This window comes from Mobula birostris, chromosome 2 (assembly GCF_030028105.1).
Source record: "Mobula birostris isolate sMobBir1 chromosome 2, sMobBir1.hap1, whole genome shotgun sequence".
NCBI classification, from domain to species: Eukaryota; Metazoa; Chordata; class Chondrichthyes; order Myliobatiformes; family Myliobatidae; genus Mobula; species Mobula birostris.
The window spans coordinates 187,215,833-187,241,598 of NC_092371.1; the positions used below are offsets into that span (position 1 = coordinate 187,215,833).

Sequence of the window (25,766 nt, forward strand, 5' to 3'; positions counted from 1 at the left end):
GCAACAGCAGAGCAAATTCTTTTTATTATTTCTTCATCTTCTTGTCTTTATTTCTTTAAATATAGTTATTTAATAAAATTTTACTATCTTTGTCTTTCATACGTTTTGACAGCCCTTGCCTCCTGTATAAACCTGTCAGTTTGTCCTGAGGGTGAACTAGAACATGATTTGTAGTAGGATGCCTGTTGTCTACTTGCTGCTGAGCTCTTGCTACGCCTGGCCAGATTGTGGGGATGAAGTCAGATTGTTTGGCCGTCTGCGTTCATCCCTGAGGGCAGTCAATTCAGACAGCAAAATCCAGCTCACATCAGCTTAAGTTTTGGGAGAAGGGTCCATACCTTCTGAGTCAAAACCAGTTATACAACCTGGTGAGCCAAGAATTTTAAAAATCTGCAGGTTGTGGGAAAAATATTAAAGCTATTGAGTTTGCAAAGATATAATTTTTGATTGGGGTTGAAGAGTGATGTCTGTTTTGAAAATCAAAAAGCTGAAGGTGCTGGAAACCTTGGAAAAAAGATGTTAGAAGTGCTCATCTCTCATTCTTTTCAACTGAAGTAATACACACCCAATCTGTTCAACCATGCTTCATAAGTCTTACCTAGCTAATGAACCTTCATTAGGTGAACTGTCTCCAGTGATGATGCATCTTAACTGAGGGGGAGCAAAGCTGTATATAGTACTTGTGTCTTGTACAGTTGAAGCAAAACTTCCCTTCTTTTACACTACAACTCTCTTAAAATTAAAAAAAGCCTGTAAATAAAAGGAACGGACATACTACCTCATAAAGTGAAATGAAGCCTTTATTATTGTAGCAATGCTTGCAACTGTGCTAATATTCTCCTTCAATAAAGGATAGCATACCATCCCTCTTTTTAACTGTTTGCTGCATCTTTGTTTTCAGAGACTGCGGTACAAAAAAACACAGTTGTGATTGTATTTCATTACTTTCCAATCACTCTATATAAATAAGACACTACTTTTCTGTTTCTGGATAACTTTGTGGTACATAGCTTGTCAGTTTAAACATTCTTTTCTTGTTTCAACCAGTGTTATGATCTTGCCCTCCCAGCCCCTCTAACCTCCTCCACTTCTTCAAGCCTTTGATATTTCTGTATACCGTTTGACTTGGGCAGTGTGCATTCACTGTAGAGGTTCTTTTCAGCTGCATTGAAATTTTCACCCTAAAGCTCAATCACCTTTTTCCTTGTGCTCTTGAGCAAATACCATTTACTTCCTTTGATTTTCTTACAATACCAAAATACAAAATTTTACTGGGAATTGTTGAAGCGAGGAACAAGGTGCAGAAGTTTTATATACTGAGAGAACAAGAAGAAAAGTTCTGAAAATTAAAATGATTAACTGCTGTACTCATACTGAGACAATATGCATTGTAAAAGTTAATTTCTTAAGAATACTTTATAACCAAGATATTCGTATAATTATTGAAATAACTTTTTTCATAAAACAGTTAATACCACCTTTCAGTTCTTTTAGTTTCAAAAATATCTATTTGTCTTCTGAAACATTTAACTTGTATGGAAATATGATGAAGTTATTTAACTCCTGCCCCCATCCCCCCCTTCACCATTCCTCATCCTTGTTTCCCTCTCTCACCTTATCTCCTTGCCAGCCCATCACTTTCCTCTGGTGCTCCTTCCTCCTTTTCTTTCTTCTGTGACCTTCTGTCTTCACCTATCACCATGTATTTCTCTCTCATCTACCTCCATTTTTTAAATCTACTCCTCATCTTTTTTCTCCAGTCCTGCTGAAGGGTCTCTGCCTGAAACATCAACTGTTTACTCTTTTCCATAGATGCTGCCTGGCCTGCTGAGTTCCTCCAGCATTTTGTGTGTGTGTGTGGCTTGGATTTCCAGCATCTGCAGATTTTCTCTTGTTTTGTCATTTAACTCTGTCTTCGTTTTGGGTTGTATCCTTGGGATGTTCCCTCTTTCATAGCTTATCTTCAAAGTTCAAAGTACATATATGTCACAATAAACAACCCTGAGATTCATTTTCTTGTGGGCATACTCAATAAATCCCATAACCATAGTAGAGTCAATGAAAGACGACACCAACAGGGCAGACAGTGTGCAAAAGAAAATAAACTCTGCAAAGTCCTAAAGACGAACCTCAGTTGGAAACGTCGACTGTTCATTCTTTTCCACAGATGCTGCCTGACCTGCTGAGTTCCTCCAACATTTTGTGTGTGTTGCTTTGGATTTCTAGCATCTGCAGAATTTTTTTAATGTTTATAAACTGCAAATACAAAAAGAAAGAAATAATAATAGCAATAATAAATAAATAAGCAATAAATTGAGAACATGAGATGAAGAGTCCTTGAGGATGAGTTCATAGGTTGTGGGAACAGTTCGTTGATTGGGCAAGTAAAGTTGAGTGAAGTTACTTTCCTTGGTTCAACAGCCTGATGGTTCAGGGGTAATAACAGTTACTGAATCTGGTGGTGTGAGTCCTGAGGCTCCTGGGCCTTCTCCCTGATGGCAGCAGCAAGAAGAGAGTATAACCTGATGGGGATCCCTGATGATGGATGCCGCTTTCCAACAACAACACTCCATGTAGATGTGCTCAATGGTGGGAGGGCTTTAACCGTGATGGGCTGGGCAATATCCACTACTTTTGAAGGATTTTCCATTCAAGGGCATTGGTGTTTGCAGACCAGGCTGTGATGCAACAAATCGATACACTCTCCACTAAACATCTATAGATGTTTGTCAAAGTTTTTGATGTCATGTCGAATATTCACAAACTCTTAAGGAATAGAGGCACTGCTATGCTTTCTTCATAATCGCACTTGCATGCTTGGCCCAAGACAGGTCCTCCAAAATGATAATACAGGTTTCCACTTCACACTTAGTAGGTCATTTTAGTCCCAAGTTGCTTATATAAAAAAAATGGAATTCAAAATTATCTAATGATGTCTCCGTAAATCTAGGAATTTCTGACCAACATTGATGTTCATGTTAACAAAATAAATAATTTTAGTTTGGTATTCATTTTATAGTATATTACATGCATTCTTTTATAATAAGGGTTATGCCAAATGACTACTTATCTTCTAATATCAATGTTACTGGCTAGATACATTATAATCATACCCAAATCCATGTTCAGTAATATACCAACAGTCAGCTTGTTGTTTTCCACGTTGTTCTCTGTCTGCTTTGCCTACTCAACAAACTTGGATGTTTCCTGTTGAAGCTTCTTTCAGCTCTCATCACTAGTCAATCCTATGTAGATTTTATCATGAACAATTTATTAAAGGTATAGTTGATATCCTTGGGCAATTGTTGATATAGTTTGTGAATTGCTGGGACGCAAGCACAGATCTTTATAGCACCCACCCAGACATGGACTACCAACCTAAAAAAAACATTTCTGGGCCTACAGATGCTAAGGAAAGAAATGCCTGTCCATCCTCTGTCCTATTCCTTTCTAATGTAGGAGCCAGTACTGATCAGCTCATCTGTGTGTCATATTGAAATTCCTTTTGCAGACCAAGGTTACATCCAGCAAAATGTCATAATTCAGCACTCCCATTCTCCAGGTGACTATTTGAGGTAGATCAGCATAGTACCTTTTTATTTTAAATTGGATGTCATTTGATAATTTCCAGTGTTGAATTATTATTTTTATATTAAGAAGGTCCACGTAATCTTGTCCAACCTCAAGCAGCAGTAGAACAGCAAGAAAAAGTTCAAGTTAATTGCCAAAGGCATATATGCACAGTATAGAGCTTCCATTGACAAAATAAACAACCACGCACATACGCATGCGCGTGCACGTATGTTGGTTCAAGTACCTAATAAAAATGGGGAAGATGCTATTACTGAATTTTGAGTTATGGGTCTCCAAACCTCTGCCCCTCCTGCCTGATAGCAGCATTGAGAGAAGAGCATGGCCAGGGTGGTAGGAGTACTGATGATGGATATCTCCTTTCTGAGGTAACCCCGCAACAATGACTTCTTCAAAGTAAATTTATTATAGCAGTACATATATGTCACCAAATGCACACCTGAGAGTCATTTTCTTGTGGGCATTCTCTATAAGTCTATAACAGAATAATAGCCAAAATAGAATCGATGAAAGACCTGGATGTTTAACCAGTGAAGGTGAATCCAAACATTGAGGGAACATTTCAGTGATGGGGCAAGTGAAGTTATCCCCTTTGGTTCAAGAGCCTAGTGGTTGAGGAATAATAACTGTTCCTGATTGTTACTCATTGTCAACTAAGAGAGATGTTGGATTAAGTACTGCCTATTAAAATGCTTTAAAAAAAAAAGGTATGCCGCACCCGGAATTTTCCGCTTAGCGGGCGATTTCTTTCCACGCTGCTCTGACGTATTGGGAAATCGTGTATAAGGCAAGTTACAGCAGTGGTTTGCCATTGCCTTCTGCTGGGTGAGTGTTTTTTTATATAAGGAGATCACCAGCTCTTAAGCCAGCCCGGATAGAGAGTGTGCAATGATGCCGGCTGGAACGAACTCAGGACCTCTCGCCCTGAAGTCCAGCGCTGATGCCACTACGCTTCCAGCCGGCTAAAATGCTTTGCATTCTCCTTTGTGCATGCCCCTGGTAATTAATGGCAATCATCTCAACAGTAATCCTTCTGTTGGAGCTGCATATGTATATTTCAAGTTGGCAATATTTACAAATAGAGCCTAAATCCCTGGACCAAAGTATTGGCAACGGCCTCAGAATGAAATAACAAAGGAAACAATTTCTGCTGAATTGTGCCATTTAGCAAACATCTTCAAATTTACTCTTGTAGTCATACATTTCAAAAGTTTTGAGATTTAATTTAAAGGGAAACAATGAAACCAGTAATTGTCATTTTAAGTGATTTAAAAAAAATTAAATGATTCTCAAATGATGGATACAAGATGTTTTTGAAAACATTTATTTCAGTGATAAATTGTTTTTTAGGTGTATTACAGGAAAAAATGCAACTCAAATTTCTGAATTCTTTAACATAAGGAAAGACATCTATAATCTGTCATACAACCTGTTTATCCTGGTCCAAGAAATTCCTCTAAATAAGATGTAAGCAAATTTGACCTAATTTTTTGTTTTTGTTTCAACCAAAGCAGAAATTTGTCTTTGCTCTGCACAATCTGAATAAATGATTTTTGATGGTTTCAAATTTTAGTTTTAATAACATTAACATAATAAAGTAACTTAAAGAAGCCCTCACATTTATGCTAATTTGCTTATTTTTTCTTATCAGATTTTCATGTTCTTCTATAGGTTCATACTACCTGGAGTAATTTGGCTGGTAAAGCGAATAGAAACCAACATAGGTTTCTACATAACTTTGGTGTAGCTATGATCTAGGAAATTCTTGGGCAGTGTCTGCTTAGAACTTTTATATATCACAGCAAGAAAGATAAAGGAAAGATATGCAAATAATAGGATATATAACATCTACAGGTCCTTGCAGAGGCCACCTCTGGGTTACAATCACCCAACTGTTGACACTCCTATGTACAAGCAATTTCTCATAATATTATTAAATCATTGTCTGACATGTGCGTGTATCTTTGTTCCTACAAACTACAGAATTCGTTTCTTCTCTCTACTTCTAGCAATTGTTTTCACGTATCAGTCTTTTTGTGCTTTTGATGCCATTCGTTGCAGTACTGTGGAGGATAAAGTCACCATATCAAGTATTTTTCCGGTTTTCCAACTAGTGGACAAACTCGATTTATTGACTTACATAAAAATGGAACCAGTCTGATACCCGAGGTTGGCCTGTAATATGTAGCTTTGTATGGTGTGTGTGTGTGTGTGTGTGTGTGTATCTATCAATCTATATTCTATTTATACATGTATATAATTATTTTAGGTATGGCACGTAAAGAAGAGCATCTGACTCCAGCACAGAAATCTTTAGCTGTCCGGTAAGTTGCTAGTTTATAAATAATTCCATATTTCATAATAAAGTTGATTTCATTTATAAAGATATATTTGTGTCTCAATTGCTTCAGCACAGCAAAGAAAATTACAGATTACGGTGCTAAGGGTCATATTGGACATGTATTTTCTGAAGTGGTGCCTTGAGGATCAGGGATGAATTAAGTACAGGGACATGGGTATTATGCAGTCAATTGTCCACCATGTTGTACAGCAGCTGACTTTGTTTGCTTATGCTTCCTAAAAGTATCTTGGCAGCTTTTGAAATACACAGCTCATCAGTCACATAGGGATGAAAATCCGCCCTATAATGTTCATTGCCCTAGCATAGCAGCAGGTCAAATCAATGATCTTCTTCAATTATTGCAGAAAGGATGGAGTTGTGCACATGTTGAGGACTGACAGTGGGAGACAAGTGTGTAGTATTCTGTTTCACTGAGTTTTAACTGTAGAAATAAGTTTGCTTCATTGTGAAAATAACAAATGCTCTCTCAGCAGTATAATTACTAACCATAGTATCTATATTCCTTTAATACCTTTTTTTTCTTCTCTCATTTCCCCCATATTTGCGATCAACTGGGCAGTGGGATTTGTGGTTTTGACTTTTTATTGCAATTGCATTTCAATACCATACCTTTCATTCTATCAATTTTCTATGAGTGAAGCAAATATGCATAAAAAGCAAGTTCACTGCTCAATGTTGATCACCTTAAAGATAATGACAAGTTGAGAATTAAATGTATATCATGTGCCAAAACTTGAGAGAGAGAATTTAAAAATAGAAGTACTCTCAGGTTCTTACTTCAAAAACATTTTAAGAAAATCTTTTTTGATAAATTCGTTCAAAACAGTCAAGCTGTTTCTTCTCTTCGACGGGAGTTCAGTGAAACCACCTCTCACTGCTCCCCATCTGTAATTTCTTCGGTTCTTCAACTTTTCGACCACATTTTGACTCAGACTCGCTATCACAACCATATATTCTTTCTTGGAACGTGTCTCCGCTGCCAACTTACTCCAGTTGGCTTTAGGATTCGTTTCCGAGCCTCTCAATTTGGACCTTCTGAGGATCTCAGGTACTCACATTTTATTGACTCTGCCTCCCGTCGCTTCTCCCGTCAAGCTCTGAAGGCGACTCTCTCCGCCATGAGGAGGTACTTGGTGTCCCTATCCCAGACCCTTCCACACCTTCGGGACACTTTCTTCACCGTCTGTAATGGACCTGCCCACTATTTCATCCTCCCTCGGATCCATGCCTGCAATCGCTGTTTTTTTTTACTTTGTCATGTTAGGCAAGGATCGCAAGATCTTACATCTGCAGACGCCAGAGCCTGCTGGCCCCGACGCTAGCAGGCATGAACTTCAGATTGCAGCCCCTACCATTCATCATGCCGGCTCCAACACCTCAGGGCATATTCAAAATCCGGATTCCAGCAACGACCATGGACACCTTCAAAGTGATTGCGCAACCACCAACTGCGACTCCAGCCCTGAACTCCAGGCCGGGTCTTTATGTGCTGCTACTGTGACTCCCGTCTCCCCTTCCCCCACCACCACTCTGCAACCTCTCGTCTCCCTCAGATCCCACCGTCAGCTCCTGGGTCCTCAGAGGCTCCATCTTCCTCTCACCCCAACCCTCCCCTCTCCACTGACACCCCCAGCCTCCCCCCTCCCCCCTCTGATCCCAGCTCTCATCCGTGCCGGGTCTTTACCATCCCCTCCGACCTTCAACTGTCTGAGGCAGAACGCTCTGTCCTCAGTAAGGGCCTCACCTTTGTCTCCCTTCGCCCACACCTCAGCAAGTTCTGCGTTTGCCATGATGCGGAACTCTTCTTCCGCCTGCTCGGTCTCCGAGCCTACTTCTTCGGCAATGACTCTCCCACCCCCACCGATGACCCCTTCTCCCATCTTCAACCCTCCTGCTCTTCATGGACACCCCGCCCTGGTCTTCTGCCTGCTCGGGATCTCTTTATTGCTAACTGCCGACGGGACATCAACCGTCTCGACTTCACCAACCTTGTTCCCATTCCAACCTCACTCCTTCCGAACGCTCTGCTCTCCACTCCCTCCGCACTAATCCTAACCTTACTATAAAACACGCCAATGGGGGGGGGGGGTGCTGTTGTAGTCTGGCGTACTGACCTCTACCTTGCCGAGGCACAGCGACAACTCGCGGATACCTCCTCTTTATTTACCCTTCGATCGTGACCCCACTAAGGAGCACCAGGCCATTGTCTCCCACACCATCACCGACTTTATCCGCTCAGGGGATCTCCCATCCACTGCTACCAACCTTATAGTTCCCACACCCCGCACTTCCCGTTTCTACCTCCTACCCAAGATCCACAAACCTGCCTGTCTTGGTAGACCTATTGTCCCAGCTTGCTCCTACCCCACCAAACTTATTTCTGCATACCTTGACACTGTTTTATCCCCCCTTGTTCAATCCCTTCCTACCTATGTTTGTGACAGTTCTCATGCTCTTAAACTTTTCGATGATTTTAAGTTCCCTGGCCCCCATCGCTTTATTTTCACCATGGATGTCCAGTCCCTATATACTTCCATCCCCCATCAGGAAGGACTCAAAGCTCTCCGCTTCTTTTTGGATTCCAGACCTAACCAGTTCCCCTCTACCACCACTCTGCTCCGTCTAGCAGAATTAGTCCTTACTCTTAATAATTTCTCCTTTGGCTACTCCCGCTTCCTCCAAACTAAAGGTGTAGCCATGGGCACCCCTATGTGTCCTAGCTATGCCTGCCTTTTTGTTGGCTTTGTGGAACAATCTATGTTCCAAACCTATTCTGGTATCTGTCACCCACTTTTCCTTCGCTACATTGATGACTGCATTGGCGCTGCTTCCTGCACGCATGCTGAGCTCGTTGACTTTATTAACTTTGCCTCCAATTTTCACCCTGCCCTCAAGTATACCTGGTCCATTTCCAACACCTCCCTCCCCTTTCTAGATCTTTCTGTCTCTATCTCTGGAGACAGCTTATCCACTGATGTCTACTATAAGCCTACTGACTCTCACAGCTATCTGGACTATTCCTCTTCTCACCCTGTCTCTTGCAAAAATGCCATCCCCTTCTCGCAATTCCTCCATCTCCGCCGCATCTGCTCTCAGGATGAGGCTTTTCATTCCAGGACGAGAGAGATGTCCTCCTTTTTTAAAGAAAGGGGCTTCCCTTCCTCCACCATCAACCCTGCTCTCAAATGCATCTCCCCCATTTCACGCACATCTGCTCTCACTCCATCCTCCTGCCACCCCACTAGGAATAGGGTTCCCCTTGTCCTCACCTACCACCCCACCAGCCTCCGGGTCCAACATATAATTCTCTGTAACTTCCACCACCTCCAACAGGATCCCACCACTAACACATCTTTCCCTCCCCCCCCCTGCTTTCCGCAGGGATCGCTCCCTACGCGACTCCCTTGTCCATTCGTCCCCCCCATCCCTCCCCACTGATCTCCCTCCTGACACTTATCCGTGTAAGCGGAACAAGTGCTACACATGCCCTTACACTTCCTCCCTCACCACCATTCAGGGCCCCAAACAGTCCTTCCAGGTGAGGCAACACTTCACCTGTGAGTCGACTGGGGTGATATACTGCGTCCGGTGCTCCCGATGTGGCCTTTTATATATTGGTGAGACCCGACGCAGACTGGGAGACCATTTCGCTGAACACCCACACTCTGTCCACCAGAGAAAGCAGGATCTCCCAGTGGCCACACTTTTTAATTCCATGTCCCATTCTCATTGTGATATGTCTATCCACGGCCTCCTCTGCTGTAAAGATGAAGCCACACTCAGGTTGGAGGAACAACACCTTATATTCCGTCTGGGTAGCCCCCAACCTGATGGCATGAACCTTGACTTCTCAAACTTACGCTAATGCCCCACCTCCCCCTGGTACCCCATCTGTTATTTATTTATTTATATACACACTTTCTTTTTCTCTCTGTCCTTTTTCTCCCTCTGTCCCTCTCACTATACCCCTTGACCATCCTCTGGGTTTCCCCCCCCCCCACTTATCTTTCTCCCTGGGCCTTCTGTCCCATGATCCTCTCATATCCCCTTTGCCAATCAACTGTCCAGCTCTTGGCTCCATCCCTCCCCCTCCCACTTTCAAATCTCTTACTAGCTCTTCTTTCAGTTAGTCCTGACGAAGGGTCTTGGCCCGAAACGTCGACTGTACCTCTTCCTAGAGATGCTGCCTGGCCTGCTGCGTTCACCAGCAACTTTTATGTGTGTTGCTTGAAATTCCAGCATCTGCAGATTTCCTCGTGTAAGCTGATGAAAGTTAGAGTTGTAGCATATAATTTGTAAAATACTATCTGGAGACTAAAATCAGTAATATCAGTTATCAATACACTTTTCCCAATAGTTCCCAAGTCCTTTTATAAGAAAAATAATTTGAAAGCATCTATTTAAATTGCTGGAATATGATGGAGAATTATCATAATTTGAGGTAAGTTAGTGAAAATATTTACTTTTCCATTTTGTTGAGGGATTGCATTAGGTCTCTAAGTGGATCTGTATTCCTGCGCCTTAACTCTCTGTTCATGGATCACTCACTTACTTTATAAGACCATAAGTAATTTTAATAAAATTGCAAATTATTGCCAAAAATCCAAAGTAGCAACCATAGATTAAAATAAAAGAATAATTCTTGAGTAGATTTCTGAACTGGCATTTGAAGCTACCCTGTTGTTCTCCCACATCTATTTGTCTTTGTGATGTGAAAAGCATAGTTAATTATGCCAGATGTCATGAATATTGCCATTTAATTTGAGACTACACACATTTGTTTATCTTATTTATCTATTAGTTGCCAGGGTAATGTATGAAATATAACTCAACTATCCTTAATCACAGCCTGCTTCTCAACATGTGTCTCTTAGCAACGTAATCGAAAAACATAATGGTGTGTACACTGCCATCGCCAGCTTTCTCATCATCACCTCTCTTGACTCTTCTATTGATTCTAAATGGTTGTTCAATATCCAGTGTAGGATGAGCAAGAATTTCCATTGAGTAGATATAAAGCCATCCAAAGCCCACATCTGTCCTTTAGTCTTCAATTCCAACTATCTCTGCTAGTTGTCTAAAACTGAACTAGATTACAATTTTGATGCAGTTGAGTTTAACTTCAAATCTCAAATTTATGCAGTTACTATGACAGCCTATTTCCATCTTCATAACATCACTGAACTTCGGTCTTGTTTCAGCTCATTCCCTGCAGAAGCCTTTCTCTCCAAACTTATCGATTCTAATATGACTGGATATCTTCCCACGTTCCTCATCTCTATACACACGGTCTTCAGCGACCTGTGTTTGTTTCCTCATTCATATTAAGCCGCTTGTAAATCAATGTTGAGGTCTGTTTAAGCATCACTTTGACTTTGAAATAACTTGTCTTGTGCTTTCATATCTGGTAATCTCTACAGGCACTTTAACGGAGATACCTGTATTCTGACCTCTTGATCATTCGTGAATGTCAATAAAGTTTCGTTGAAAGCTTAAAAAAATGCACTGGTGAATGAACGTAGCATCATTATGGAGGGAAAGTCTATGTTTTGAGTTGACCTTTTGCACCAAGACCAAGAGCTCGGGGGGGAATATAACCAGGGTCCTGATATGTTTAATCCAAGGTTCTTTCTCAAATCAGGAAAGAGGTACAACATTTGTTCCTCCACAATCATTTTACGAAATGTTTATAGAACAAAGGAAAGTTGAAGAAGCGGTGATAGAGGTCGACTAAGCAAAGAGGGAGACAAAGGAACTAAGATTACGATAGCGTGGCTTTGTGTTTAGCTATTTTATACTCATAAATCGGGAAAATTTCGTTCAAATTTATAGATGTGATGACCAATGAGAACATCATTATCCAAATAATGCAGTGCACAGAATCTTCCAGAGCTTTCCAGAATTATACTTTGAAAATTACTGGGGGCATATTAAACTGTCACATGCATACGAAGACGTACTTAAATTTCAAGCAGATAATAATGGTTAAACTACAAGGAAAATAACAATTAAATAATCTAATCTAAGAATTAAACAGTCCGATCCAACAATTTTCTCCCTCCCCCCTTTTTATTCTAAATCACAAATTTAGAATCAGTACATACGAAAATTCAGATGCATGAAAACTTGTTACATACATTATGTATAAAAGAATCAATAAACTAGAGTTATGAAATATCAAAGTACATATTAATCAACATATTCATAGGATTATGTCATGATTAGGCAGATTAGTAGGCACATTTATGCAAGTTTGAACCATTCTATTAATGATCACCTTTAAACAAGTAAAAGAGATGTAAATTATGATAAACTGTTGCAACTCATTGTTCTCCAAGCACTGAACACAAAGCGTGGGAAAAGGACTTAAAGTAATTATGTCATCGTGTTAGACCAGCCTCTTAAAGTGAACCCCAAATCAATGTCAATGGCTGTGAACTGTATACATTTCCACCAGTTACATTACAAATTACAAATACAGCACTCCTTGCCTCTGCCTGCCGCTTTAACTGCTAAAAGAAGATCTAATGCCATACAATTTCGAAGAACCATCTTATGCATGGTGACCATTTCTGTTGTTACTTTTCCCAAGGCATCAGTAGTGTCATTGCTTGCTTTTTGTAAGGCTTCAGCAACACTTTTAATCCCTCTCATGCCCCATGCAACACCATAAAATGGGAATAAAATTCATGCAAAATGATCTCATTTTTAAATGTCTCATTTGCTTCCAGACTCTGGGTGTAAAGGTAAGGTGTGAGTCCTGTGGCAGGATAAACATGCCCTAAATAACAAGATCCTAACCAATTACGTGGAAGAGAGTTGTGTGCTCCATTTCCACACATAAAGTATATATTGTTCTATGAACTTAGACCATTTCTTATTACTAGACAGGAGCTTTGTTGATTGTAAAATGTTTCTGCTTATCAATGAAAACTCCAGAGTCATTACCCCATTTAGGACTATGTGGAGTATAATTCCATGAACTATGCCCTACAGGAATGGTACATTCTGAACTCAAGCAAAAAGTAACTGTTATAGTGAACACCTGAAAAGATTTACAGGTTTCCTCCGCTTTATGAACGTTCGCTTTATGAAACCTCACTGTCCTACATTAGTACCCTGTTTTCGCTTTCAGAAGGTGTTTTCACTGTTAAGAACAAAATTCAGCGCGCGAAAAAGATCAGCGCGCGATAAAAAGCAGTGCGCGCCTCAAGCAGCCGCTTTCCCCGGATTCGGAATGGCATTCTCGCCAGCATTGCTTTAACATGAGCCTGTGAGCAGTAGTTTGCAAGATGAGTTCTATGGTGTCGGAAAAGCCTGAAAGAGCTCGTAAGGGTGTTACACTTAACATAAAACTAGACATAATTAAGCGTTTCGATCGTGGTGAACGAAGCAAGGACAAAGTGAGTTTGGCTTATGGAAGCTGATGAAGATGATGTTGAAGAGGTTTTGGCATCCCATGACCAAGAACTGATAGATGAAGAGCTGATGCAATTGGAAGAGGAAAGGATAACAATCGAAACCGAATGAGTAATGATAAAGTACAACTTTAATTTTGAAAGGGTACGTAGGTTTATGGGATATTTGCAAGATTCTTTGAGTCCTTACAAAGAACTGTATGATAGAAAAATGCGCGAGGCTCAGCAGTCAAGCAAGCCTTCCACATCAGCCACAGCAGACGACGAACCTCGACCTTCGACATCGAGGTGGGTAGTCATAGGAGAAGATGAGCTGCCTGCTCTAATGGAAACAGGCACAAGATGACACCCCAGTGTCCCACCACCCCAACACCCAGGCTGCGGACAGATACTGTACCGATTCGTAGAGAATGCAGCGGTAGCTGGGAGGCACACACCACATCTTTAAGAAAAAAGCCGAAATAAACATGCTAATTAATTAGGTGCTGCCCCACACGTAATTGTCGGCCCAGATCAGAGGCGATGCAATCGGCACTGATCTGCACCGAAAATTATGTGTCGGGCAGCACCTAATTAATTAGCATGTTTATTTTGGCTTTTTTCTTAAAGATGTGCTGTGTGCCTACCGGCTGCTGCTGGACCCCTGCGTGCTTCACGGCAATGTATCGGTTGGTGGCCCGGAGGGTGGGGGTCACTGCACCACCCAGCCTGCGACGACTCAGTCTAACACACCATCATCAGTGTGCTCGGCGCTGTTTTCCCAATTCCGGTAAGTGATACTACACTGTACATACATTATTTCTACATTATATCGGCTGTGTATTCTTACATGTTATTTGGTATGATTTGGCAGCTTCATAGTTTAAAGATTACTGGAGAGCACTTGTTCCATGTTTTTGCCAACAGCGCTTGCGTGAGATTTTCTGCTGACGGCGCTTGCGTGAGATTTTCGCTACGGAGATCTGTGCCAGCAATGATTGTGGAAAAGTATTTCTACTTTATATAGGCTGTGTATTTATCATATCATTCCTGCTTTTACTATATGTTACTGTTATTTTAGGTTTTATGTGTTATTTGGCATGATTTGGTAGGTTATTTTTGGGTCTGCGAACGCTCACAAAATTTTCCCATATAAATAAATGGTAATTGCTTCTTTGTTTTACGACATTTCGGCTTACGAACCCTTTCATAGGAACGCTATACCTTCGGATGGCGGGGGAAACCTGTAATGGCTTTGTTAATGAACATTAGATATAGCTATATCAGAGGATAAGACATGAATAGGGTCAGGTATGATATTCCCCAGGTCATGCTGATTATATTTACATAAATGATGATCCAGTTTCATATGGTACATGGAGAGCATGATTATTATATATTTACGTCTCCTTAAGAATAATGAATTAAAGGAATAATGTCAACATTGCCATTGAGTGGCTTGTCAAATGAGGTGGTTCCAACACAGACCCCTGTGGAACAGCATTAGCCAATCAGAAAAGGATCCCTTAAATCCCACTCTTTGCCTCCTGCCAATCAGCCAATGCTCTATCCACGGTAGTATTTTTCTTGTAATATCATGGGCTCTTAACTTGATCAGCAGCCTCATGTGTGGCACCTTGTCAAAGGCTTTCTGAAAATCCAAGTACACAACATCAACCGATTCTCCTTTGTCTATCCTGCTTGTTACTTCTTCAAAGAATCCAACGGATTTGTCAGACAAGATTTTCCCTTAAGGAGACCATGCTGACTTTGGCCTACGTGATCATGTGTTCTAAGTATCCCGAAACCACATCCTTAACAGTCGACTCAAAACATCTTCCTAACCACTGAATTTAGACTAACTGGCCTATAACTTCCTTTCTTCTGCCTCCCACTTTTTGAAGAGTACAGTGATATTTACAATTTTCCAGTCTTTCAGAACAATGCCCGAATCCACTGATTCTCGAAAGATCAGTACTAATGCCTCCACAATCTCTTTAGCCACCTCCTTCGGAACCCTGCTGGGTAGTCCATCTGGTCCAGGTGATTTATCTACCTTCAGACCTTTAAGTTTCCCAAGCACCTTCTCCCTAGTTATAGCAACTTCAGTCACTTCTGCTCCCTGACACTCTGGAACATCCGGCGTTCTGTTAGTGTCTTCCACAGTAAAGACTGTTGCAAAGTACTTATTTGGTTCATCTACCTACCTGCCTGTCCTTTTGACACAATGTGTGTTCTTGGACGTTAAGCTCCCAGCTGTAATCTTCTTTCAGACATGCCTCAGTGACACTCACAACATCATACATGCCAAGTTCATCTACCTTATTCCGTATACTGTGTGCATTCAAATATAACACTTTCAATCCTGTATTCACCTTTTTGACTGCAATTTTGCCCTATCTTTAGCCTGTCCTTGCTAGCAGTCTCACTACACACTGCTTGTGTTTGTAAACCAACTGCCCCTTCCTCAACTCTATCAGTCCGGCTCTCATCCCTCTGCCAAATTAGTTTGAACCCTCCCTAACAGCTCTAGCAAAGCAACCCGCAAGAGTATTGGTCCCTCTTGGGTTCAGGTGCAACCCATCCCTTTTGTACAGGTTGTACCTCCTCCCAGAAGAGATCCCAGTGATCCAGAAATCTGAACCTCTACCTCTGCACCAGTTCTTCAACCATGTATTCATCTGCAAAATCATCCTACTCTTGCCTTCACTGGCACGTGGCACAGGCAGCAATCCAGGGATTACTACCCTGGAGGTCTTGTTGTTCAGCTTTCCACTTGAATCCCTAAACCGTCTCTTCAGGACCTCCTCATCTTTTGTATCTAAGACTTCTGGCTGCTCACCCTCCTCCTTGAGAATACTGTGGACCCAATTCGAGACATCCCTGACCCTGGCACCTGGGTGGCAACATACCATCCGAGTGTCTTTATCATGCCCACAGAATCTCATGGAGTCATAGAAAAGTACAGCACAGAATCAAGCCGTTCAGCCCATCTAGTCCATGTGGAACCATTTAAACTACCTACTCCTATGAACCTGTACTGGGACCATAGCCCTCCATACCCATACCATCCATGTACCTACTCAAACATCTCTTAAAAGTTAAAATCAAGCTTGCATGCACCACTTGTGCTAGCAACTCATTCCACACTCTTACGATCCTCTGAGTGAGGAAGTTTCCCTTCATGTTGCTCTCTGTTCCTCTGACTATGGAATCTCCTATTACCACTGCAGTCCTCTTCACTTCTCTTCTCTTCTGGGCCACAGCAGCAGACTCATTACCAGAGACCCAGTCACTGTGTCCTCCCCCCAGCTGGTCGTTCCTCTCAACAGTATCCAAAATGTTATACTTACTATTGAGGGGAACAGCCATAGGAGTACTCTGCACTGGCAGCCCATTTCCCTCTCTTCTGCTGACAACCACTCAGTTACCTGCCTCCTGCAACCTAGGGGTGACTACCTCCCTGTAGCCCCTGTCTATCACTTCCTCATTCTCCCATATGAGCCAAAGATCATCAAGCTGCAGCTCCAGTTCCTTAACACCTTCTCTGAAGAGCTGCAGCTGGTTGCACCCGGTGCAGATGTGGTCATCCGGATGGCTGGAGGTCTCCCAGAAATCCCACATCTCACACAAAGAACACAACACACCCCCTGGAGCCATTCTCACTGCACTAACTGTGCCCTGACAGACAAGGAAAGAAGAATAAAGAAGAAAAAGAGAAACTTGCCTCACCGAAGCCTGATGACCCAAAACCTCCAGCACTGAGACACTCACCAGAATGGCCTCTCTGCTTGCACCTGCCTTATTTTTATTCCTCCTTTCTAATGAATCCCGCCCAGTGATTGGTCACAGTCCAACTCCAAAAAAACTGCCACAAAGAGCTGCCTTTTTAATCATGAGTGTGAACCTAAATGAAAAGGTGGTTCTCTTCTTGTGCTCCTGCTTAGTGCTTTCTGGCATGCCATGCATCTCTCAAACATTTGTTGAGCATGTTTCTGGAACTTTGGATACCACCATCATTTGGAGAAACTGTCAATCATTATTTGAACTCCAGTGTGTCCTAGGGAGTGTATTTGCTGTGCCAGTTAGAAGACAATGTAGTTGGGGCTACAAGTCGATGACTAGTGCCATATCTCCATACTCCAGCACTGTTTAACCACGCACCATTCTCCACCCAGAACTACTTTTCCTGAGTACAGCATTGAGCTTGCATCTCTCCAATATCTTGTATGTTCATCTGTAATAAAGAGTTCGTTTGTTTCTATATTTCCAGTTGTTAGGTTCACTGCCTCTGTTCTCAGTACTACTGTACTTTTATTTCTCTCATTCCTTCCTATGTTATCCTTTTTGCAATTTCATCCACAAATGCATTTCCACGGCTTTCCAATATAGTAACTTTTGAGTGGCTTTTACATTTTTAACACAACAACCTTGGGCCATTGTATGACATTCATGTGTTCTTGTACTAGTCTTGTACTTGATTTGGGCTCCTACAGCTCTACAAAATCCTCTTTGTCTCCATAAGTTTACAAAATCATGAACAACTCCAAAAGCATATGGAGAATCATTGTAGATACCAGCTGATTTTCCTTCTGCCAACTTACAGACTACAATCAGGGCTTTCAGTTCCAGAAGCAACATTTCAAATTTCCTGTCTCAGTTGTTCAGGAGCCATCAGTGTACAGAATCGGATCTTTAACAGAGTAATAACCAACAGGACCCACTGTCCGTTTCCATGTTCTTGAGTTAATACTGCCACCATCTGTTTCCTGTTAATATGCAGGATAGATGGCTTACCCGTATCAGGGATACCTAATGCAGATTTTGTACATAATGTTGCCTTTAAAGTATTAAATGCCTTCAGATTTTCTTCATTAAGAGTCATGTGGTTGTCAGAGTACTTATTGCCTTTCAGTGGATTGTTGAGTGATTGAGCAATTTCATCATATGATTTAATCCATGATCTGTTGCATTTCCTTAAACCCAGAAATAATTGAAGTTGCTGAACTGTTGTAGGAGGTTTTGCTGACCTAACAACACTTGAATGATTCTCAGTGATTTCCCATTTATCGTGAAATTTTCTGCCCCAATTAAACTACTTACTTTTGTTGCAATTGTGACTTGTGTTCATTTGCTTTGTGACCTTTGGAGGATATATAATCGAGCAAATAAAGCTCATCATGTTCATGGTGGTCTGCAGCTTAAGATACAATCAGGACATCATCCACATATTGTATAATTGTCAGATCAACGGCTGGTAAGTCTCTCAGGTCTTGTCTCACAGCCATGTGATGGACAGTGGAACTGTTGTGGTATCCTTGTGGTAGCCTTGTCCATTGGTATTGTTGATAATCAACTGTAAAAGCCAACCATAGTTGACATTCAGGTGCCAGTAGTATGAACCAGAATCCACTGGCCATATCAATAACTGTAAACCACTTGTGTGGTGTCTTCTGGGCATTAAATAGTTGATGGATCTACCAGCTAGTCAATACATTGATTAACAATGGGTTCCCCTTGTGTCTTCACTCCCTTAGTCTTTATTGGAGCAAGCTGTAACATAGCTGGTAATTCTATTGTTCCATCATTGCCATCCTCACTTGAGTCATTAGGGGCCACTGTAGTGGCCATGTCATGTCCATCCTGTAATTTCTTAGAGTTCGGATGGTATCACTGTCAGAGATAGGCTGTAATTCCTTGGGTGGAACTTCAGAAGTAGGTGTTTGCCAGGGCAGAGCACCAACAGTAGTGTCACTAGCAACATCGCTGGAAACAGTGCTAGCAAAAAAGCCACTTGTTGTTGCAGCTGCACGTTTGCATTTTGTTTTAGTTTGCTTCTGGTCTCCATACAATGCGCTCCAATTGAATTACCGTGTTCTTCTTTTGCTCGTTTGGTTAATGCAAACATTTGCCCCTTAGACTTTTTACTGTCTCTATTGTGCTATTTTTGTAGCTTATTGCAAGTTTTACGTTTCTTCCAATTACTAAAGGCTTTACTCATCCTGTTAACTCTTACAATCGCTTGCACATTCGATCAAACTGACCACGTGGTCTTAACTCTAAAGCAGTAGAAGGCATTTTCTAGTTCTGTCTTCTTATTCTATATTGTTGGTATATTTCACCTGGACTTCTTTTATTAATGTTATGTTCAGATAGAGCTCCAAGGAAGTTTTACGACTTTGGCTATTGTTTAGATTTGATCTCAATTTGTACAGACATCTCATCACTTTGACCACAATCTCAAAATATTAGTAGATTGTAACAGAATAGATTGATCCTGCATTCAAATAGATTGCAACCAAATAGATTACAACTGAATAGATTGTACAACCGATGTTTCTACTAGGTACCAAAATAGATCATCGTGCAACCAAAATAGATCATAACCAAATAGATTACAACCCGAAAAGATTGCAAATAATATATTCACTACTATTTTTCTATTTAAGTAGCAATGCATCATTCTTTAATTCTAATTTCTATCTGGTATCTGAAGGTAGAATCCATTTTTTGCTCAAATAATGGAGGAGCAGAGGAAGTTCTTACCCCTTTTGTGTAGGCTGCGAAAATTCTCCCTTTGACTTCAATTGCTCCAGGTGCTTAATTTTGAAATGCTGCCAACCACATCACTTGTTGGATTCTGATGTTTTTGAACCAAGCTTCTTTCAGTGTCAGGAAAGAGATGTAAAACTTGTTACTTCATGATCATTTTGTGAAGAATTATAGAACAAAGGTCTACTAAGCAAAGGGAGAGATGGAGACAAAGAAACTAAGATTAAGATGGTGCTGCTTTGTGTTTAGCTGTTTTATATCCATAGATAAGGAATTCCATTCAAATTTATAGGTAAGAGTTAACCAATGACAAAGTCAGAAGGTTTCAGAGCTTTCCAGAATTATACTTCGTGTAACCACTGGAAGTATATTAAACTTTGCAGTTTAACAATTATCTGTTTGTATTTTAAGTAGTTCTTATAAGCATATAAGAACTACTTAAAATGCAAGCAGATAATTGTTAAACTGCAAAGAAAATAACAATTAAACAGTCTAATCTAAGAATTAAATAATTGGATCCAATAGAGGGGTGGGATGGAAACTGGTGAAAGACAGAACTGGACAAGACAGGGACAATGGGCAGTTGGAACCAGGAGCGAATGAGTCTTGATAACAAGAGGGGAGGAAAGGGATGAAAAAGGTGAACAAAGGGAGAGAGAACCTAAGTAGAGCTGTGGTGTGGGAAAGGAACAGGCAGAAGGGGTGTGGACACACAAAACAGGAAAAACTTATTGATGTTCACACCATTGGGTTGTAGGCTACCCAAGTGAAATGTGGGGCATTGCTTGTGTCTTAATTGATGAGAGTATTGATTATAGAGCTGTATTGAGAATTGCTGGTGAAATACATTTGAGTATCCTTAATATTCAAATGGTACACAATGATATATTGAAGGGAAATAGATTTATGTTTCTTCGTTTAGAATTTAGGGCTGTAAGTTTGAAGATAGCCATGTGCCTTTTCAAATTAAATTAATATATTTTGAGTCTGATTATTGCAGTGAATTAGCAAAACTGGTTTTTAAATTGGTGCCAAATGTTGAAAGTAGCTCTAATAACTTACTGTAATCACTTTGAAGGAAATCCAGCATTTATTCTTCAGCAAATCTCTGCCTCCCTAAGATCCTACACCAGACCCCCATATTATTCGGCTCTAAATAGTCCACCTGCTTCTTGGAATTTACTCTGAATTTAATTTCTGCAGCAGAGTATTCAGGTATTATTGACCAGCTCCCAATCTTTCGTTTTGTGGGCTTTTATTGTGCGGAAACCTTAAAAAAACAAAATGTTGGGTTAGGTCCAAATAATCTACACAGATCTGTTTTTTTTTGGATGTTGATTGTGAATTTCATAAAACTGGGTTGGTATTAAGCAAGAGAATTATGAATTTTTGATTAAGAAAGGCAGCAGGTTCCTCTGTGGCTCTACTATTGTTTCTTCTGGTGATCTCCCTGGTTGAATTTCACTAGATTGCATATTTGGACAGCTTAACTTTCAATGTTCATTTACAGGTAGAGACTATGCTGGTAACTGCTGACAACTATCTAATGATTCAGATTTATAATTATCAGAACAGGCAGGAAGGGAGGTAGAGAGTAAGGGTTGAAAATGGATTCATAATAATGTAGAGAGTGAAGGATGTGGATTGCGAAGACTTGGGTAGATCCAGAAAGGAAATGGTTTTAGCACAGACTTGAAAAGAGGAGAAATGATCATGTTACTGGGTAGCTTACTTTCATATTTCGTCTTTTCTCTCCTGATTGTTTTTTTAGTTGCCTTCAGTTGGATTTTAAAAGCTTTCCAATTCCCGAACTTCCCACAAAGTGCTGGAGGAACTCAGCAGGTCAGGCAGCATCTATGGAAAAAAGTACAATCAATGTTACCCTGCGGAAGCTGCCTGGCCTGCTGAGCTCCTCCATCATTTTGTGTGTGTTGCTTGAATTTCCAGCATCTGCAGATTTTCTCTTGCCTCTAACTTCCCACTAATTTTTGCTATATTATATGCTTTTTGCTGTCTTTGACTTCTCTTGTCAGCCACAGTTGCCTTATCCTCCATTTAGAATACTTTTTCATCTTTGGAACGTATCTGTCATGTGTTTTCCGAATTGCTCCCAGAAACTCCAGCCATTGCTTCTCTCCCATCATCCCTACTAGTGTCCCCTTCCAATGAATCTTGGCCAGCTCCTCTCTCATGCCTCTGTAATTCTCTTTACTCCACTGTGACAGTATTTCTGTTTTTGCACATTTTTAAATAATTATTCAATATACATAATTGATTTACTTGTTTATTTATTATTATGTTTTATTTTTTTCTCTCTCTGCTATATTATGTATTGCATTGAACTGCTCCTGCTAAGTTAACAAATTTCATGTGACATGCCGGTGATAATAAACCAGATTCTGATTCTGATGCATTTGATTTTAACTTCGCCCTCTCAAACTGCAGGGTGCATTCCGAGGTGACCAGAACTGCACATAATGCTCCAGTTGTGGTCTGACTAAAGTTTTGTATAGCTTTTAGCATTTAAAACTCCCTTCTCTCATACTCAGCACTCCTATCAATGAAGACTAGCGTGGAATTCACTTTCTTTATCGCCTTATCCACTTGAGTAGCCCCTTCCAGTGATTTATGGACCCCTAGATCCCTCAATACTATTAAGGTGTCCACCATTAACTATATACCTTCTCCTTTTATTTGACCTCCCAAAGTGCAACACCATTTTAGCCTGTGTGAAACTATATCTGCCACTCCTCTGTCCATAACTGTAACTCATCTATATCCCGCTGTATTATTTGGAAGTCCTTTACATTGTCTACAGCTCTACCAATCTTGGTATCAGCTGCAAATTGCTAATCCATCCATCTACATTTTCATCCAAATCATTAAGTTATATCACAGAAAACAAAGATCCCAGCACTGATCCATGTGGACACAGCCCTTCGGCCAGAATAACAGCCTTCTCTCTGTCTTCTGAGTGAACAAGTTGTGAACCCAAACTTCCAGTTCACCCTGCATCCCCTGCATCTTTATCCTCTGAATCAACATACCATAATGGGCATTATCAAATACCTGTAGATGATCTCCACTGCCTTGCCCTCATCAAGATCCTTTGTCACCTCCTCAAAAAAATTCAATCAATTCTGTAAGGCACAATCTGCCTGGATCAAAACTATGCTGACAGTCCTTAAACAGGCCATGCCTTTCGAAAGTTCATAAATTTTATACCTCATTGTCCTCTCCAGAACTGTCTCTACTGAGAGGAGATGGGACAAAGGTAGGTTACTGGCACCTTAAAACCGGTTGCTTCGGGCAGATGGGGCTTGTCAGCAGTGGTTGGTCAGCTAGGAGAAGGAAAATTCTTATCTCAAACCTCTGCTGCCTTGCAGTTATACCCAATCACGGGAAGGCTTTTGGAGTAAATCCCAAGGAAAAATCTGGAGCTGGAGTCCCTAAGGCAGTCCTACACTGAGTTCAATGCTGACTGGCAAATCCTGTGACGCTGTTGGTGCCAAACTGTATTGGTCTCTGCTGTTCCTTTGGGTTCATCACCTGCATGGTGAAGGGGAGCCTGCTACATGGGCAATAGCTTGCTCTCCATATCGTACTGCCCTGGGTTGCATATCACACAGACAGCTGGGAGGCAACATCCATGATTGACTTTGACCAACAGAGGGCTTCAAGTATAAAATGCCTTGTGACCCTCCTTGATCCTGTTTGCCAAGGACATTTCATGGCTCATTTTGGCCAACCTAATCACCTGCTTCAGCACTTTCCTGCTTATGTTCTACAAAGGTCTAGTCTGATTTTAGCTTTAAACTTTAATTGTGCTTCCTTCTCCTTCCTGACTAAATTTAGGACTTCTCGGGTCAACCAAGATCTCCTTCCCTTGGAATAGGCAGATCCTGAACTCTGATCAGCTGATTTTTTTTTAAAAGGCTCCCATACAGTGCTGGGCAAAAGTCTTGAGCACATGTAAAAAAAATTCTGTAAAGCGGAGATGCTTTTAAAAATAACGAAGTGAAAAGTTTCTAAGTATCAACAAAAATTACGATGAAGAGCAGTGGTGGTGGTGGTGGCATCCGTTAGTCTCGCGAGACCATGGATCTGCGCCTGGAAAGTCTAGCTTCAGTCTGCGTTAGAGCAGCGTCTGTTGTGGCTGTAGAGGCCCACACGGGAGTGACAGTCTCGGCTGCAGCGACTGCACTTGAAGGCACTGTCCTCCAGTGTAGTCTTGATGCTGTTTTCTCAGCAGCAAGCCTCAGCTTCTCTTCTCCTCTTTTCAAACCTCTGCGTAGTTCCAGCCTCCAGTGAGAGCGATCGCTTGCAATGTTCTCCTACCTCTCGACGTTCGTGTTCAGTGACTTCATGTCTGTCTTGCAAACGTCTTCGGGGCCGCCCTTGTGCTCTCTTGCCGGAGGCCAGTTCCCCGTACAGCAGGTCTTTCGGGATCCTCCCGTCTGACATGCGGTGTACGTGGCCCAGGCAGCGGAGACAGCGCTGCTGGAGCAGGGTGAAGAGGCTGGGTATCTGGGCACGGGCCAGGACCTCATTGTTGGTGACTTGGTCAGTCCACTTGATGTCCAGAATGCGCCTCAGGCTGCGAAGGTGGAAGGCGTTGAGACGCCGCTCTTGTCTGGAGTAGAGGCTCCAGGTCTCGCTGCCGTAAAGCAGTGTGCTGAGGACGCAGGCCCTGTAGACTGCAACTTTGTTCAGTCTGTCCCGGCTGAGGGCGAAAACCAAGGTTCGTGAAGTACTCATCAGGGACATGTTGCAGGCGATGCAGCACTGGCAACACGCTCTAAAGAGCAACTGCAACGCCTCATGGACAGTTTCTCAAGATCTTGCCAGGACTCCAGCTTGACCATCAGCCTGAGGAAAACCAACATATTGGGCCAAGGCGTTGAGCACCCCCCTGCCATTACCATCAACAACTACCAGCTGGAGGTAGTTCACGAGTTTACATACCTTGGCTCCACCATCACGGACAGCCTATCCCTAGACCCCGAGATCAACAGACGGATCGGACGAGCAGCCTCAACATTTGCCAGGCTGACAGAGAGTCTGGGAGAACAGAAAGAGCAGTAAACAGTAAAAAAACTAAATCAAATCAATATGTTGTGTGACCATCCTTTACCTTTAAAACTGCATCAATTCTCTTAGGTACACTATTGTGCAGTTTTACAAGAAAATCAACTGGTAGGTTGTTCCAAGAATCTTGGTGAACTTGCCACAGGTCTTCTACTGACTTCGGTTGTCCTGCTTGCTTGTGTCTTTCCAAGTAATCCCAGGCAGCCTCAATGATGTTGAGATCAGGGCTCTGTGGAGGTTATATCATCTGTTGCAGTACTCCGTGTTCTTATTTTTGCTGAAGGTAGTTCTTTATGACCTTGGCCATGTTTTTTAGGGTCAGTGCCCTGCTACAGAATGAAGTTGGGCTTGATGGTATTGCGTGATGGATGAGAATCTGCTTGCACTTCTCAGCATTTGAGGATTCCATTAATTCTGACAAGATTACCAACTCCATTTGCATGGACAGAGTAGATGTGGCAAAGTTGTTTCCCATGGTGGGGGAGCCTAGTACGAGAGGGCATGACTTAAGGATTGAAGTACGCCCATTCAGAACAAAGCTGTGAAGAAATTTTTTTAGCCAGAGGGTAGTGAGTCTGTGGAATTTGTTGCCACGGGCAGCAGTGGAGGCCAAGTCATTGGGTGTATTTAAGGCAGAGATTGATAGGTATCAGAGTAGCCAGGGCATCAAAGGTTATGGTGAGAAGGCGGGGGAGTGGGACTAAATGGGAGAATGGATCAGCTCATGATAAAATGGCAGAGCAGACTAGGTGGGCCAAATGGCTGACTTCTGCTCC

General features: G+C 41.7%; 1 protein-coding gene across 3 annotated transcripts in view; it reads left to right on the top strand.

Annotated features, from left to right (window-relative positions):
* Positions 1-25,766, top strand: part of LOC140193959 (lysophospholipid acyltransferase 2-like) — a 185,304-nt gene that overhangs the window by 130,960 nt on the left and 28,578 nt on the right. For all 3 annotated transcript variants that reach the window (XM_072251188.1, XM_072251190.1, XM_072251189.1), the window contains one exon: positions 5,861-5,915. In XM_072251188.1, coding sequence (XP_072107289.1) covers positions 5,861-5,915 — 55 coding nt within the window. The remainder of the gene's footprint in view (positions 1-5,860; positions 5,916-25,766) is intronic.